At 40.8% G+C, this 14,002-nt stretch overlaps 1 protein-coding gene across 4 annotated transcripts in view; it reads left to right on the forward strand.

Moving 5' to 3' along the window:
• The window catches only part of SGK3 (serum/glucocorticoid regulated kinase family member 3), a 55,603-nt gene that overhangs the window by 18,619 nt on the left and 22,982 nt on the right, over positions 1-14,002 (forward strand). For 3 of the 4 annotated variants that reach the window (XM_058830693.1, XM_058830696.1, XM_058830695.1), the window contains exon 2: positions 10,678-10,882. In XM_058830693.1, coding sequence (XP_058686676.1) covers positions 10,805-10,882 — 78 coding nt within the window. In that variant the 5' untranslated portion in view covers positions 10,678-10,804. Of the gene's footprint in view, positions 1-3,232; positions 3,533-10,677; positions 10,883-14,002 lie in introns of those variants that run through there. The other variant, XM_058830694.1, reaches the window with a different exon arrangement.

Raw genomic sequence — 14,002 nt, forward strand, 5'->3', positions numbered from 1 at the left:
TCTTAATGTCCAAACCTCTTGACTATTAACAGTCTGTTCTGGGGCAAGGAGCTTGTGTTTTCCTTAGTGTGAGGAGTAGGATACAAAGCTTGGTGTTAACAGAGATAGGCTTAAATATTCCTTTGAAGATGCAAGAACTGAAATGGAAAGCTGTGGCGTTAATGTTTGAAGCTGACAGTGTGGTAATGATTTGGTTGCTCAATGACCTGCTGTGTTTTAGAAGTAACTCAAATTTTTGGACCATGCTTGTCGAGTGGTTTGAGCTTTTTGTGCGAATATTTGAATGTATACAAAAGTTTCACAGTATATTTATATGAAACAGTATCCACTAGCAAAACTCCTGGCTGCATTTAAACAAGTCATCTGTATTTCTGCTTATCTTTTTCTTACAATGTTTTTTAATCTCTATTTTTTCTGTATAGTTCTCTTGATGTTATAAAATGAGACTTTTGATCTTTGGTCAGGGACAAAGTTTTCATACTAATTTAAGGACATTTTCAGTAAAAGCAGAACTGAATAGTTCATGTTGTTGCTACCTGCTCTTCCTGGGCTTGGAGAAATATGTTAAAGGTACTCTGCATTTCTGTGACCTCTTGCATTTCCAATAGGTTGAGATGGGTCCTTTATTTCTCCTCCTTTTTCTCATATTTTCCACCCCCACCACCCAATCATTGATATTCCTTGAGCAAAGGCTTAAAATAGTTGGGATGGCAGCACAGTACATGGATTTGTAACATTCCTTAGAAGCAAAGTACTGCAAAGCAGAGGAAATTAGATTCTCTATGTGTATTACTGCTCAGAAAACATAAATGGGGAATGCAAGGGAGTTCCTGGGGACAAAAATGTCAGACTGAATGCTGACCTTTAACTTCACTAAAAGGCAAGTTGAGTTCCATGCATTTCTCTCTGGGCTATGCAGTTAACCACCAGGTATCCACCTTAACGTTAGAATATTAGCCTTTAAAAGCTCATCAAGCAAATCTGTAAATTACAATTTATTTAAATTTTAGAACCTTAACAGTGTTTTGCATAGTATGATGCACTAGACAGATGAATGTGCTGTGGAATCTATTCAGGCAAATTACAATTTAAGGGTATGTACCATGTTGCTAATCTCTAATTACCTATGCCAGAATAGGGAGAGGAACTGCATAAAATTAACTGCTCAACAGCCTAGTCTTCAGAGGGATTTTAAGTGTGAGGAAGGGAAAATAGCTACTCTTTAGTCAAAGGTTTAGGGCTTAGACTGTGTGGACAGGGAAACAGAGTTACATTATCTCGAAGCCAGGGTCATCTTCTCACCTTTTGTGGGTTAAGGCTGTACTGTAAATCAGTCCAATAGCTCCATGTAACTGATCTGCTGACAAGTGAATGATTAACTGAAAACTATCAACCAGATAGAAGTGGAACACTGCTCAACAACTGCAAAGTAAAATAGCTCTTGAATACAGATTACCTGACTAAATTATTTGCCAACGAGTTATTCTGACTGAAGTTCAGAAGCATTCTGGTATGGGACTCACCACAAGAAGTACTAACAAAGCTTCTTTAAAACCTCTCCGTGAATGCAGAAGCAGACCTTGCCAGATCTGAATGAGCAAGAGAAGGCTGTGGCTACAATGCCAAGTCTCAAGTATCTGGCACTACCTATCCAAAACCACAAAACTCCAAAATCAGGAAAGGGCAGGTTAGGATGGGAACATTCCTCATTTCTTTCTGCATGGACTCTGCTGAAATGGAAGCTTGTGATCCAGTTGACTTGCAGCTTGTGTGTACACAGTTACAACACACTAATCCAAACACTGACGTATTTTATAAACTGCCAGACTGCTTCTCTGATTTGTTTTTGGAGAGTGCTTGGATGACTGTCAGTGCCTGACACATGAGTGTAGTATTATGCAGGAGTACTTCTGCAGCAGGACTGTTCAGAAACAGGATCTCTTGAATTGCTCCTTGCCAGATACTTGCCAATACCTGTGACTGTTGAAATGAGCACTGTCATGTCCCGTCAGGCCCAAATACAAGTCTTGTGAAGACAGGCCTGTAGAACATGTGGCTTCTTCATAATCAATAGAACAGTTCCTGATGACAGCTTGTGGGTTTTTGGGGATACCCTTGTGTTACATCAGTAATACACTGGGGTGGGCTGCAGTATTTTCACACTTGCTCATTCTTTACATGGCTGTTGAAATCCTAAGAAACATTTCAGGTATCTGTAGGGAGGAATCTAAAATGGCATAGCCTTTAACTCATTCTGAGTGTTACATTTGCCTTAGGTATCCCCTGCCTCTTAAGCCTTCTCTGAATGTTTGAAATCATAGAAGATCCTCAGTAAACATGAGGCTTTAACTTAATGGGTGTGGTGGTCTTTCTGTTAAACAGAATCCATGCTAACTCCTGTTTGTCCCACACTTTTAGATCTTGTTAACAAAATAAAGTGAGGAGTAATATTGTCATTAAAGCAGCTTCCCTCCCCCCCCCCCCTCCCCCCCGAATTTGTTGTTGGGGGTTTTTTTTGTTTTTTTTTTTTAATAACTGTTTGATGGCCTCAATTTGCCCAGGAAAACTTAGCAAGTTACACATCATTTTAAGAAGTCAGTTCAGTTTTAACGGGGGTATTGAAACTTACTCCTGAAATTTCAGAGGTTGCAGAAATAGTTCCCTAAATGGTGTTAGGTATCATACAAACCCATCTCAAGTCTGTGCTATTGCCCCTGCCCATACAGAAGGAGAGAGGCGGCTGGTTGGTTTAATTACGGCCTTGCCGGTGGATTGTGGGCACCCCTGGACACACTGAAGAGTTAAACTGAAACCCCTCGTGGGCGCAGGGGTGTTCTTAAGTTATTTTTACCAGAGCGTTGCTGTTTTTCCAGACTTTCTGTGGGGAGCCGCCCAGCAGAAGCGGGAGCATCCCCCTAGGGGCTGGGGAGGGGAGAGGGGACTGAAACCTTGTGATTAGGGGAAGTGGAAGCTTGCCCCTAAAATACAGAAATGTTTTTTAAAAGATTTTACTTTAGTGTAGCTATATAGATATATATAGGGCGGGAGCAGGAGAGGATCTCACCTCCCGGCCCCATCCTACAGCCCGGGGCGAGCCGGGGTCTGGGTTCCGCGGAGGGCTGCGCGGGCGGGCGGGCAGCCTGGCGCCGCGGGCGGGGAGGGGCGGGAGGCAGGCAAAGAGACAGGGAGGGAAGGAGGGAGGGAAGAAGAGAAGGAGGGGGGGAAAGAGAGAGAGAGAGAGAGGGCGGCCGCAGCCTCCGCGCCCAGGCGGAGCCGCCTTTCCCTTTCCCCGGCCGCCGAGCCCCGGGCGCGTTATCCTGCGGGGGCGGGCGATGGCCGCGCGGGGCAGCGGCGGCGGGCGCTGGGCCGCGGACGGGAGGAACGCCTTAACTTCCTAGAAGTCCAGGAGCCGAGAAATAGTTGCTGGGGTGAAGGCGAGAGAAGCTTGGTTTCGTTCCCGAGGTCCTCGCGGTGCGGTGAAGCCGCTGGCTGCGCCGGTGAGGAGGAAGAGCAGCAGGAGGAGGAGGAGGAGGTAGGTGCGGGTCCGTGGTACCCAGCGAGGGGAGCCGGGACGGCCTCTGCGCGGTCGTTCTCGTCCTTCCTCGAGTGCTTCGCAGCCAGGACCTGCAGCTGTTTCTGGAGAGAAGCATTGAAGCGCGTCTTAGGCAACGCTACTTTGTAGGGATTCAGGTACCCTTGAGGAATTTAATTTTGTGGAGGTTAATTAAAAGGCTGTTATAAAATATTATGGCTAAAGCTGTTTTGACAGCTCGTCCATTTGTTTTCTGTGTGCCTGTTTATGTGAGTTTTTCTCCTCCAGCAGCTCATAAAGGTGTAACTGCTGCTTCTAAACATGCAGTAGTTTTGCAGGATGAAATGTGCCTTTCTTATTCCCCCATTAAACTTAGAATACGTTGTCATGCGGGTAGTGCGTTTCATCGCAGCACAGCAGTGTCACCTGAATGCCCTTATGGTTCTTCCTGCACTGGAGATTTCTGTGAATATCACTTGCTGCAGTATCTTTGTAGCTAAGATTTGTTTATAACTTCTTTCAGACATTCCAGGTGGTTTTAGAGAGACACACAGAATGAGACTGTCTTTTTAAGGGTTGATGTTACTCTATTTTGGATTCTTCTAACAGTAGTAGTGTTTCAGTCTCAGTGTCTAAATATAGTTCTGGCTTTTTTTTTTTTTCCTTCACCTGCACATCAGTCTCTTCAATGACTGTAATATGAACTAATGGTAAAAACAGAAGCTGCATATGGAGGAGTATTTTCCTGAAGGCTTTAAGATACTTTAGATTTCAGGAAAAATTGTTACTAGGTTTTAGAAAGCATTTTGGAAAGTTCAGTGTTATTAAGGTAGTCTCCATACATGGTATTTCTTAAAGCTAGAAAACTGACCTATTTCTTAAGAGATACTTTGAGATCCTCATTTAGATAAGAAATGCAGCACAGTTGACGTGCCCATGTCAGTGAGAAGTACTGGTTGTTTTAAAAACCTTGTCAAAGCTGAAGAAGTAGGCACTAGTGGTTACATGATAATGTAACATAATAATAATAATAATAACAGCATAATGTTTTAAAATGGCTTTCCAGCCTCGAATTCCCACCTGTGATGTAAATTGCAGCCTCACCACATCTGATGTTGTTGCACCAAATTTTGTTTTCTGTGCATAAGCCACTAATTTGTGAATCCTTACAAATCCTTACAAAACCTTCTCATTCTCTGTGGAGCACAGAAATATGTGAGAGTTCAGTGTATGCTCTTACCTGTGGGAGTCTGTAAACTGTTCCTGAAGAATGGACATAGAATACTTGCTGTGGTTGCACTGATGTAACATGATGAATCAACTAACTGGTGGTGGGTGAACTGGACATGCAGTTTGTATATTGCTAAAGGATCTTTCTCTTGCTTGCCTTTTATATTCCAGTGTTTAAGTTGTTACCGTTTCTTTATCCAACAGCTTCGTGTTTCTAGGCAGCCATCAATTTTGTAAAGCACAGATTTCAAAAGTGTGATTTCTGGATTGTGGCCTGTAGCTTGGATTTACATATTTCATTATGTTATTATCCAGCTATATTCTGTTATATGGATTTTACCCTTTTGCTGACTACAGTACATAAAATCCCAGAACTCTCTACATATTCAATGCGTTAGCAGTAACATCCGTCTTAAACTGATTGGAATTCTGTATTTATGTAGTGAAACCAGGGGAGAGCAGTTGGTGACTTCTGTTGAAGGTCATGTAAGAACATGTCCAGTATATCTGGAATTGAAATGTGATGTTCTCTTGTTTAATTTTTATCCAGAGGGGTGAAATGAGGCTGAATTATTTGCTTGGTGTTCACTGAAGTCTGACTGCCCTCTTATGTAGAACTGACTATGTTGCAGGTGGCTGCTGTCAGCTGTCTGTAAGACCTCTTCAAAGTAGCTTATGGTGCTGTTGCTGCAATTCTTGAGCTGTGCTATCCTTAGGCATCTACATTTAAAATTTAATTGGACCTTGCGTAGGCAGACTGAGAAAGCACACCAAGAAATGTGCAGGTAGCAAATGTAATACAAACTGGATTTTTTTAATATATTCTGTTGTTCATGTAGATCAAACCATCTGAGGCACATAGTGGTACTTGTGGATACCGTGGACACAGTCTAAAGTGGAAATTATTGCAGAGATGTGTTCAGGATTAAAAGGCAACTGCCTCTTACTGGCAGTATTTGTTCTTAAATATTTGTTCTTTTATTACTCAGGGTTTGCTTACCACAGCAGAGAACCTGTGTTCCGTCATGTAATAAATATGAATGCAAATAGGTCTAATCCAGGCCATGAATCTTGTTACATGCCAGTTTAAGAGTAATTTATTGGAGCTTCTTTTGGGAGGTGGGGCTGAAGGGATGTTCTTGGGTGCAGTACAGCTGTGGGAAGTTAATGTTTGCCTGACTTCTCCAAGGTAAATTTGATAGAGACAAAAAGAGGGTAATTACCTATTTCATTCTTGTGGTTGCATTTTCACTTTACTTGCAGTCCTTTCCTCTAAATAGAAAGATTCAGTTGAATTGGACTTTGCCCATGTTGCTGCAGAGGAGTGGTGCTACTAGAAATTTTAAAACTGCTAGGTAGTGGGTGGATGTGTAAACAGGGAGCAGGCTTTTTTCTTTATACCAGTGGCTGAATTCTCAATTCCCTCAAATTGTTCTTAGAGGGGAGTGTGGAGATAAGCCAAGGATTGACTAGAGTATTTTGGTTAGTGCTCTCTTTTTTTTTATTCAGGTGAAGTCTCGCTAGAGGTCTACCCTGGTGTCTAGTGTTACGGTATTAAAAATTGTGTGTAATGTGATATTTAAAAGGATGTCTTTTGTGAATGAAACCTGTTTTCTCCAGAACCTTGTTTTTGAACAGCTTCTGGCCATCCCTGTCTCTTCACAGATTAGCGATCTGTGTTCTGCTTTTGACTTTTTCTGAAGCATTTGATTTCACGTACAGTCCATCATCCTGTATTTCTCTTGCACTGGATTCTGAATATCTTGTCTCCTATTTCCTGTGTGTCAGGTGCCTGACTGGTAACAAGAAAGGGACACTATTTCTCCATAGAGAGGTTGAGAAAAAAGTTGGCTTTCTGGGTTTTCTCCAAGATTGTGTAAGGTACAGTGATAATGTTGAGCCATTTTCTGTGTAGAACACTGAGGAAGTGATGAAAAGTATGCCAAAGTTGATACTTTCTCTAAAGTTAGAAGTGTTTAGGTAGTGTTTATAATGAATAATAGGACTGGCTCCTGTACCTTGCTTTCAGTTTCTTTATATGCAAGTTGCTTCTGTAACTGGTATCACAGGTGAGGTTTTCAGCAGCTGGTTTAATGATGACTCAGCCCCAAACTAAGTCCTTCAGGGTAGATGATTAGTGTATAGGGAAGTGCCTATACACTGTTCCAGTGTTCTGTTCCAATGGATATGGATCCTGGTGATTCGTCCAAACGTGCTTACTGGGAGAGTCTTTTGGGAGTTTTGTCTGTTCTTGTCTCAGCTTCCCTTGTGTTACTCAAAGAATGAGTGTGATTTGCCCTGGCCTTAGAGGTATTTACGGCAATGTGGCAGCAGCTGGAGAGGTGCCAGGTGAGTACACAGCTACCTAATCTAGCCTTGGACATTCTAGGCAGAGGCTGAAGCATAAACACCCAGAAAAAGATCTTTTGATTATACAGTAATAGGCCATTACCATTTTAAAAAGCATAGAAAATGTTTCAGTCCAGAATAAAATAGTCTAATTAAACTCTAGAAACCTTTTCTAATACAGTTTACTTATGTAGAAGAGAGTAAAAGGAGGATGGCACATGCTGCTAAACTATGTCATATTTGCCTGTTGTATGCCGGTATTAGGCTGCACAGAAGATTTTATAGTCATTTGTGGGTGTAGTAGACTTGTGTATGCTCTCATGGTGTCAGGGTTCTGCTATTGCTACGCTCTTGCTTCACTGCAGGCAAGGGTCAGCCTGAGGATTGATGTTGTTGTGGCTTCCTGCAGGAAACAGTGAAAATACTGCTGGCTTTTTGACAGCCCCCATGGAGGGGATGGACAGTGTAACTGTTGATAGGCTTGAAACTGTGCCAGGAGGACTGGTGACTTCTGATCTACTCTAACTTTTTCTGTGTTTTCTCCTGTTCCAGGTCTCCATACTGTAGCAGCTTAAGTTTTAGCTGTTTTTGGACAACACTGGTCTCAGCATTTATCTGTCTTGCAGGTTGTCTACATTATCTACATCTTTCACTGGCGGTCAAGTTTGATTTGAGGGGACTTACTTTGATATGTGCTTTTCTGAAGTTCCCTTCCCTTTTGGTCTGTTACCAAAGTTGAGCCGAGGGGCTGCTTGTTGTTAGTTCCAGGAAATGCTGTAACCAGAGGTAAAGATGTCTCTGCTGACAGTGTCTGTTAAACTCACTTGTACCTGGAATCCTTCAAAATGCTGCAATTTCCACTTTTGCAGCTGTGGATAAAAATGTCTCTACTGTTTTCTCTCCATTATTACTTAATGTAGTTATCACAGCATTAGTGGTTTCACATGCTATTTAAACTACAGCTGTGTACCTGACATGTAGCATGGTAAAGATTAAGGCAAGTCTGTCCCTATTTCTTTAGTCAGACCTACAGTTCAGATGTAAGAAGCTCTCAGGAGCTGATATGCTCAAGGCAAATAGAAATTGAAAGAAAGCTCTGATCTGCTGGAGCTTAGTGGCAAAGTGAAAATGCAGTTCTTCCAAGTTTGTCAGTTCAGCTTAGCGTTGGTGACCCAGGCACGGCTCAGAGGAGATGCCTCAGGGAAAGAAAATAATCTCAGCCAGTGATCTTCCAGGCAGCTTACAGAAAGAAATGTGAACATTACAGTTTTAGCTTCTCAGATGATTTATTCTTCTTCTCCCCAGTAAGATGAACTCTTCCTGAATTAATCTGGTTGACACTTCCGCCTTTTGTTTTTCAGAGATCTTTCAACTTCAGATCTGAAATAAAGCTCAGTCTTCCAAGACTACAGTTTTTAATCCGTACGGCTCCTGTACTGGCATTTAAAACTCTAACACTAAAAATATGAAACTGAAGGGATGAGAGAAATACAGCCTGTGTTGTGAAAATGAGTGCGGGCATCTTGGAAACCTTTGTAACGAATGTTGGTTTACAAAAGAAGAAGGACAGTGAGTGATATTAATCAGGGAACACCTAATCCATTTTAAAGCTTTACTTGTTTTTCTGTGATGAGCAGTAAGACAGATAAAACACAGGGGCTTATGCTCAGTTCCTGATACTGGACCTGAAGTGGCTAAAGATTGACACAAGTGCTTAGTAAAGCACTAAGTAAAGTAAAGCTTAGACTTAGTGAAGTCTAAACTTAGTGAAACCCTTACTGGAAGTGGTTTTAGTGGAGCTCTTATAATGGAGAAGAGCTCAGTTAACCTTTACATCTCAATTTTAGTATGTGGCAATGGGAAAGGAACACTCTTAATCTCATGCTGGTATAAAGTTGTGGAAGGTGTGCCTTGTAATAAAGCTTTTAACAGTAGCTTTCCAAAGGAAAATAGAAACCAATTTGAAACTTGTGGTCTGTCTAACTGGCTTGAATGAACTGTGTTCTAGTCAAAAAAATAAAGGTGGGGGAGAAGCTTAACCCTGCTCAACACTGTAATTACCTAATTGGTGAAGAAGGGAACAATCAAATTAAGGTAAATGCAGTTGTAGCTAAAAATAATTTTCTGAATATCTTGCAGTATAGATGATCTATCACTTGGCTGTGATTGTAAACATTCCTTTAGTGGTTGTAAACATTCCTTTTTGTTAAAGTCATCAGCTAGATCTTTGAAAATTAACTGAATTTTAAATGGCAAGACAAGAAATAACAATATGAAGTTTGATGATCTGGCTCTTGAGAGCAAGGAAAACAGTCAGTTGACTGACTGAGACTAGTTGGGTACCAAGAACAAATCTTTTCACTGGATTCCAGGAGCTTTGGCCTTTGTGCCAACATAAATATGGGTGTCTTTCTAATAGCAGAATTGCATGGGATTAGTTTGTGCTTTTTGGAAATTTATGATATGAAATACAGAGTTCACTTTCATACTTCCCTGTTTTAAGAAAATAGGGAGTTAATGTTGAACTGTGTGCTCCTATTTCCTCTGGCTATTTTGAAGAGAGCTAAGGTCCCCCTCTTTCTGAAACACTCTTCTCATGTTTGTAAGTTGATCAGACACATCTTGTTCTAAGCACATCTTGTGCTGCATTTCAGCAGAGCAGTTCAGATGGATGTGCTGTGCAGGCCCAAACAGAGGGTTGTAGCTATGCAGCATTAATTTTGGCTGCTCCTAAGCATTGCTGAAGTTCCTGTTGTTATCAGTGGGGTCCAGTAAATAATGTGCTTGTGCTCAGGGCAGGTGTGGAGAATACTGTCCTTCCATGAGTGAAGAGGTACCTAGTTTACACTAAGCTTTCTGCCTTTTTGATGGCTTTATTCTCAGTCTCTTGTGTTGTGCCCTTCTCACATTCTGCAAGGAAACTTAACTTTTCCACTGAAGGGAAGGGGTGACCTTACACCCTGTGTTCTGCCAAACACAAAGCATGCCCAGGAAGGGGAAAGAGGGGCAAAAAAGGTAAATATTCAGACAGACACATGATGCTGCCTGTGTCCCTCTCTAAATTCACATGAAAATTCAGTTTTTCTCATGTCGTCTTTAATCTCTGATGTGATATTTAAATGCACTCAGCATGTTCTGACAAATCTGAAGTGCCCTCTGGTACAGACTCATAGAGTTGAAAACCTTTGGTATTGAAATAAATTGTTCTGAATGTACAAGTCAGTGGCATTTCTCAGATGTCTGATACCAGGTTGTCATCTTCAATTATTTCTTCATGCCCTTTGTTCCTACAGAGTATTCTCTGCAGTGGGCCCAAATCTGTTTCCAGTATGTCTACACAGCTCAGTGATTTTTTGGATGCACTTGTGTCCTTGGAGAATGTGAGTGATTTCAGTGAAACAACAAAGGACTACAAGCATGAAAGTTTACAAAATAGGCATGATTGTGACTTTATATGTGCATATTAATGCGCATTTCCTGCCAGCAAAAGTTCTTGTCACACAGGTTTTTAGCACTCTGAGTTAAGAGCTCCTGTACTTAAATTGTCCTTCTATGTTCACTTTAAGATGACATGATGGAATTCACGTTTTCTCAAGAAAAGCTGCGGATCTTGGATCAGTACCGTTGACGATACCTCCTGATTGCAACACCCAAAGCAGGGTCCTGTAACGAATTTGTCACAAGAAACATAAAATGGATCTCAAAGAGAGCTGCCCAAGCGTTAGCATTCCCAGCTCTGATGAACACAGAGAGAAGAAAAAGAGATTTACTGTAAGTATGTAAGAGAGTAAGCGTTGTGGGAAAAGTCATAGGCTATTGGTGCCTAGCAGTGCTGCTTGCTTTTCTTCTGAGTTTCATATTATTTTCAATAGTATTATGGAAATCAGTTTCCTTGCTCTTGTGAGTACTGGCCATAGTCCAGTGTGAAAAGTTGTGAGTATTTTACAGTGTTAACCTGTGTTGCTTTCTGCAAAAAGAACTTGCCTTTACAAATTTCTGCTATTTTTACCCCGAAATAGCTGCATTTTCTTGTTTAAAATATTTACATATCCAAGTACAAGGAAAACATTTTGGTACCATTTTGGGCATTGATACTTGATTTTTCATGAAGACATTCATTTTGTAAAGGGATAAAGTGTGGATTTGGTTCTTTGTGGGGGTTTGTTTGAGTTAACATCCATTCTTTCACAGATATCCTATTATACTATTGTAATTTTTTTGTGAAAAATGAGAAAAAAAGTCATCAAATCTTTCAAAACCTTTTTTCTGTCTTCCTTCCTGTTTCTTGTTCTAATGCTTATGAGTTTCTTCCTATCCTGTTCCCGTTTCCACTTCTTGTCATTTCTCTCTCTCTTCCTTTCTTTGCCTCCCAGTTTGACTTTCTGGTTGTGAAGTCTTCCTATTGTGTAGGAAATTCTTTCCATTTGTCATTGAAAAAAAAAAAAGGTAGTGTGGTATGGATTTTTGTTTGGCTTCTATATAACCTTAAATGACAAGATCAAAAAACTTCCTTTAGAAGGCTCAAACTATTTCATTGCTCTTGTGCAACTTCCTCTAAGATTTTTTTTTTCATTGAGCGAGTTAGTCACTCTTCAGATGAGGAATGCAAGCACCCTTATATGGAGTTGCTGTCTGAAGAATACAACAAAACAATGGTTTGCTATGAGCTATGTTGTCTCCCTTTCCTCTTCACCTCCCTTCCTTGGAGAAGAACAGTGCTGTTTGATTCTACAAGTGCGTCAAGATGTAGCTTGGGGAAGGAGTGTGCTGGTAGGGGGAATAAACAAAAGAGAACTTTACTAATTCCTTAAACCTCTGCATTCATGTGAAACTCAGGTGAGCGGGAAAACCTTTGTGACAGTCTAAACTTGAGCAGAACAGGTCAGTTTTGTTGCCTCAGTGTTGGCAGTTCTGCAGTTAAAATATGCCAGTGTGGTACACCGAGCATGTACTAATGTTGTGATTCCCAGGTCATTTTACCTACAGGTCTTTGAGACAACCTGGGCAGTGTAAAGGCACTTTCTTGTGTGTGCCCTTTAGAAAGCTGTACGAAACATCAGAAATGGGGGCCTGAGAGAGGAGGGGGGAAAGAATCCAGCCCAGCTTACACTGTGCAGAGGTACACTTTGTCTTGCTGGCTTCTGCTTTCTTTGCCAGGGAGTAATTAGCAGCTTGACAAGAAGTGCTTTCACAACCAAGCTTTCGGATATTATCACATATATTTTAGGATTTGATAACAGAAGTGAGGGTCATACTAAACTTCATGGTAGGAACTGTGAATTCCAGCATGTGTCAGTGCTGTTACTGTGTCCCCTCTTCCGTAGCTGTGTGTAATGACAGGATCCCGTCAGTACTTTGACAGGGAGTGAGAAAGGGATGCAGGGGGGAAACAGTTCTTAACAAATTTGTGGTAGGTATGACTGTCTCCTTGATGGCTACACTGGTGCTATTTCTGTAAAGAGCAGTAAGAAGGGTTTTCAGTTGGGCTGAAAAGGAAGGTCAGAGTGATAAAGGCTAGGAAAGATTTCAGGTGACTGTACAGACTTCACCTTACCATTGCTCGCAGTATGTCTCACTGCTGCTTCTGAGACACTTCTAGAATCTTACTGGTCTGAATAGAAACTGAATTTCAGCTCAAACCTTTTGATGGCTCACTTAATGCTGGCATGGAAACAAGACAAGTATGTACAACTTAGCTTTCGCTAGCTCTACTTCTTCCCTTCACATTTACTCTGATAAAGCATTTTTGAAAACAATCATGTCTCTGAGCAGTTGTCATTCTGATAATTAAATGAGCTTTTTAGTTTTTTCTCTGGAAGCGAACTTCTCATTCCTCCTGTGCATTTTCGTGACCTTTTAATGGACATTTGATTTGCTTTTGTTAAATACTGCATATTTTTGATATATTTACTACCAAATTATTTTTTTTTCCAAATAATTACGTGTTTGTGCTTTTCAGGTGTTCTGGCAGGGAACCTCTTTTGCTTTCACTCAATTTGCTTTCAATTCATGGCAACCAGCTTCTATGTAAATCCACACTAGTTTACTGTCCTTCATTTTCCTGAAGATTCAGCATTCACTTTCTCCATAAAATGAGTAAAGTATTTCCTTGTTTTGGACTATACCTAGCCTATATTAATTGCTTTCTGTCCTTGCTGCATATTAGGTCATTCTTTGGCTTGTTTTGACAAATAGCTTTGTTTTCGGTTTCTCACTTTTATCCCTGTGCTGTTTGATGTCTGAGGCCTAATTTTCTCTTCTGACCTGTTCTCATCTCCCTTTACACACAGATCATATACACGCTTATTAAAAAATCTCTTTCAAGGGTGCTGTTGGTCTGATTAAATCTGAAAACTTTGTCTCAGACCTGTGATGCATAATATTAATCCTCAGCCCCATGGAGATTTGAGTTCTCTTTGGTTTTTTTGTTGTTGTTGTTGTTTTCTTTTTTTTATTTGTTGACAAGAAACAGTTTCCTTACTTTGTCAATGATTGCTCTGTCAAAATTGGAAAACAGCCTACCTTTTTATTTTCCTTTGTTTAGTAAAAATCAAGTGTTTAATCCAGGAGCACAAGCTACCACAAATGGATTCGAAGGCTTCTCATTTCAATGATTTCTTTTGTGAAGAAATCCTACTACATCCAGAAATAGCTAGATCCTGTCCTGTCTGTATCTGGGAGTTTCAGGAATTCTGTTTATTTTTCTTCCTTTATTTATTAAAACTTTGTGTTTTTTACCCACATACTATGAGTTATGGATGCATCATATCTATGTTTAAGGAGTTTTCTGTGACCAAATTTGGATTAGGAATAATTAAGACTTAAAAAGGTTATTATCTAACTAAGTCTAGATTCCTCCCCCCCCACCTTTCCAGGAATAAGCATTGCACA

The sequence above is a fragment of the Poecile atricapillus genome, chromosome 2 (genome assembly GCF_030490865.1).
Source record: "Poecile atricapillus isolate bPoeAtr1 chromosome 2, bPoeAtr1.hap1, whole genome shotgun sequence".
Lineage (NCBI taxonomy): Eukaryota > Metazoa > Chordata > Aves > Passeriformes > Paridae > Poecile > Poecile atricapillus.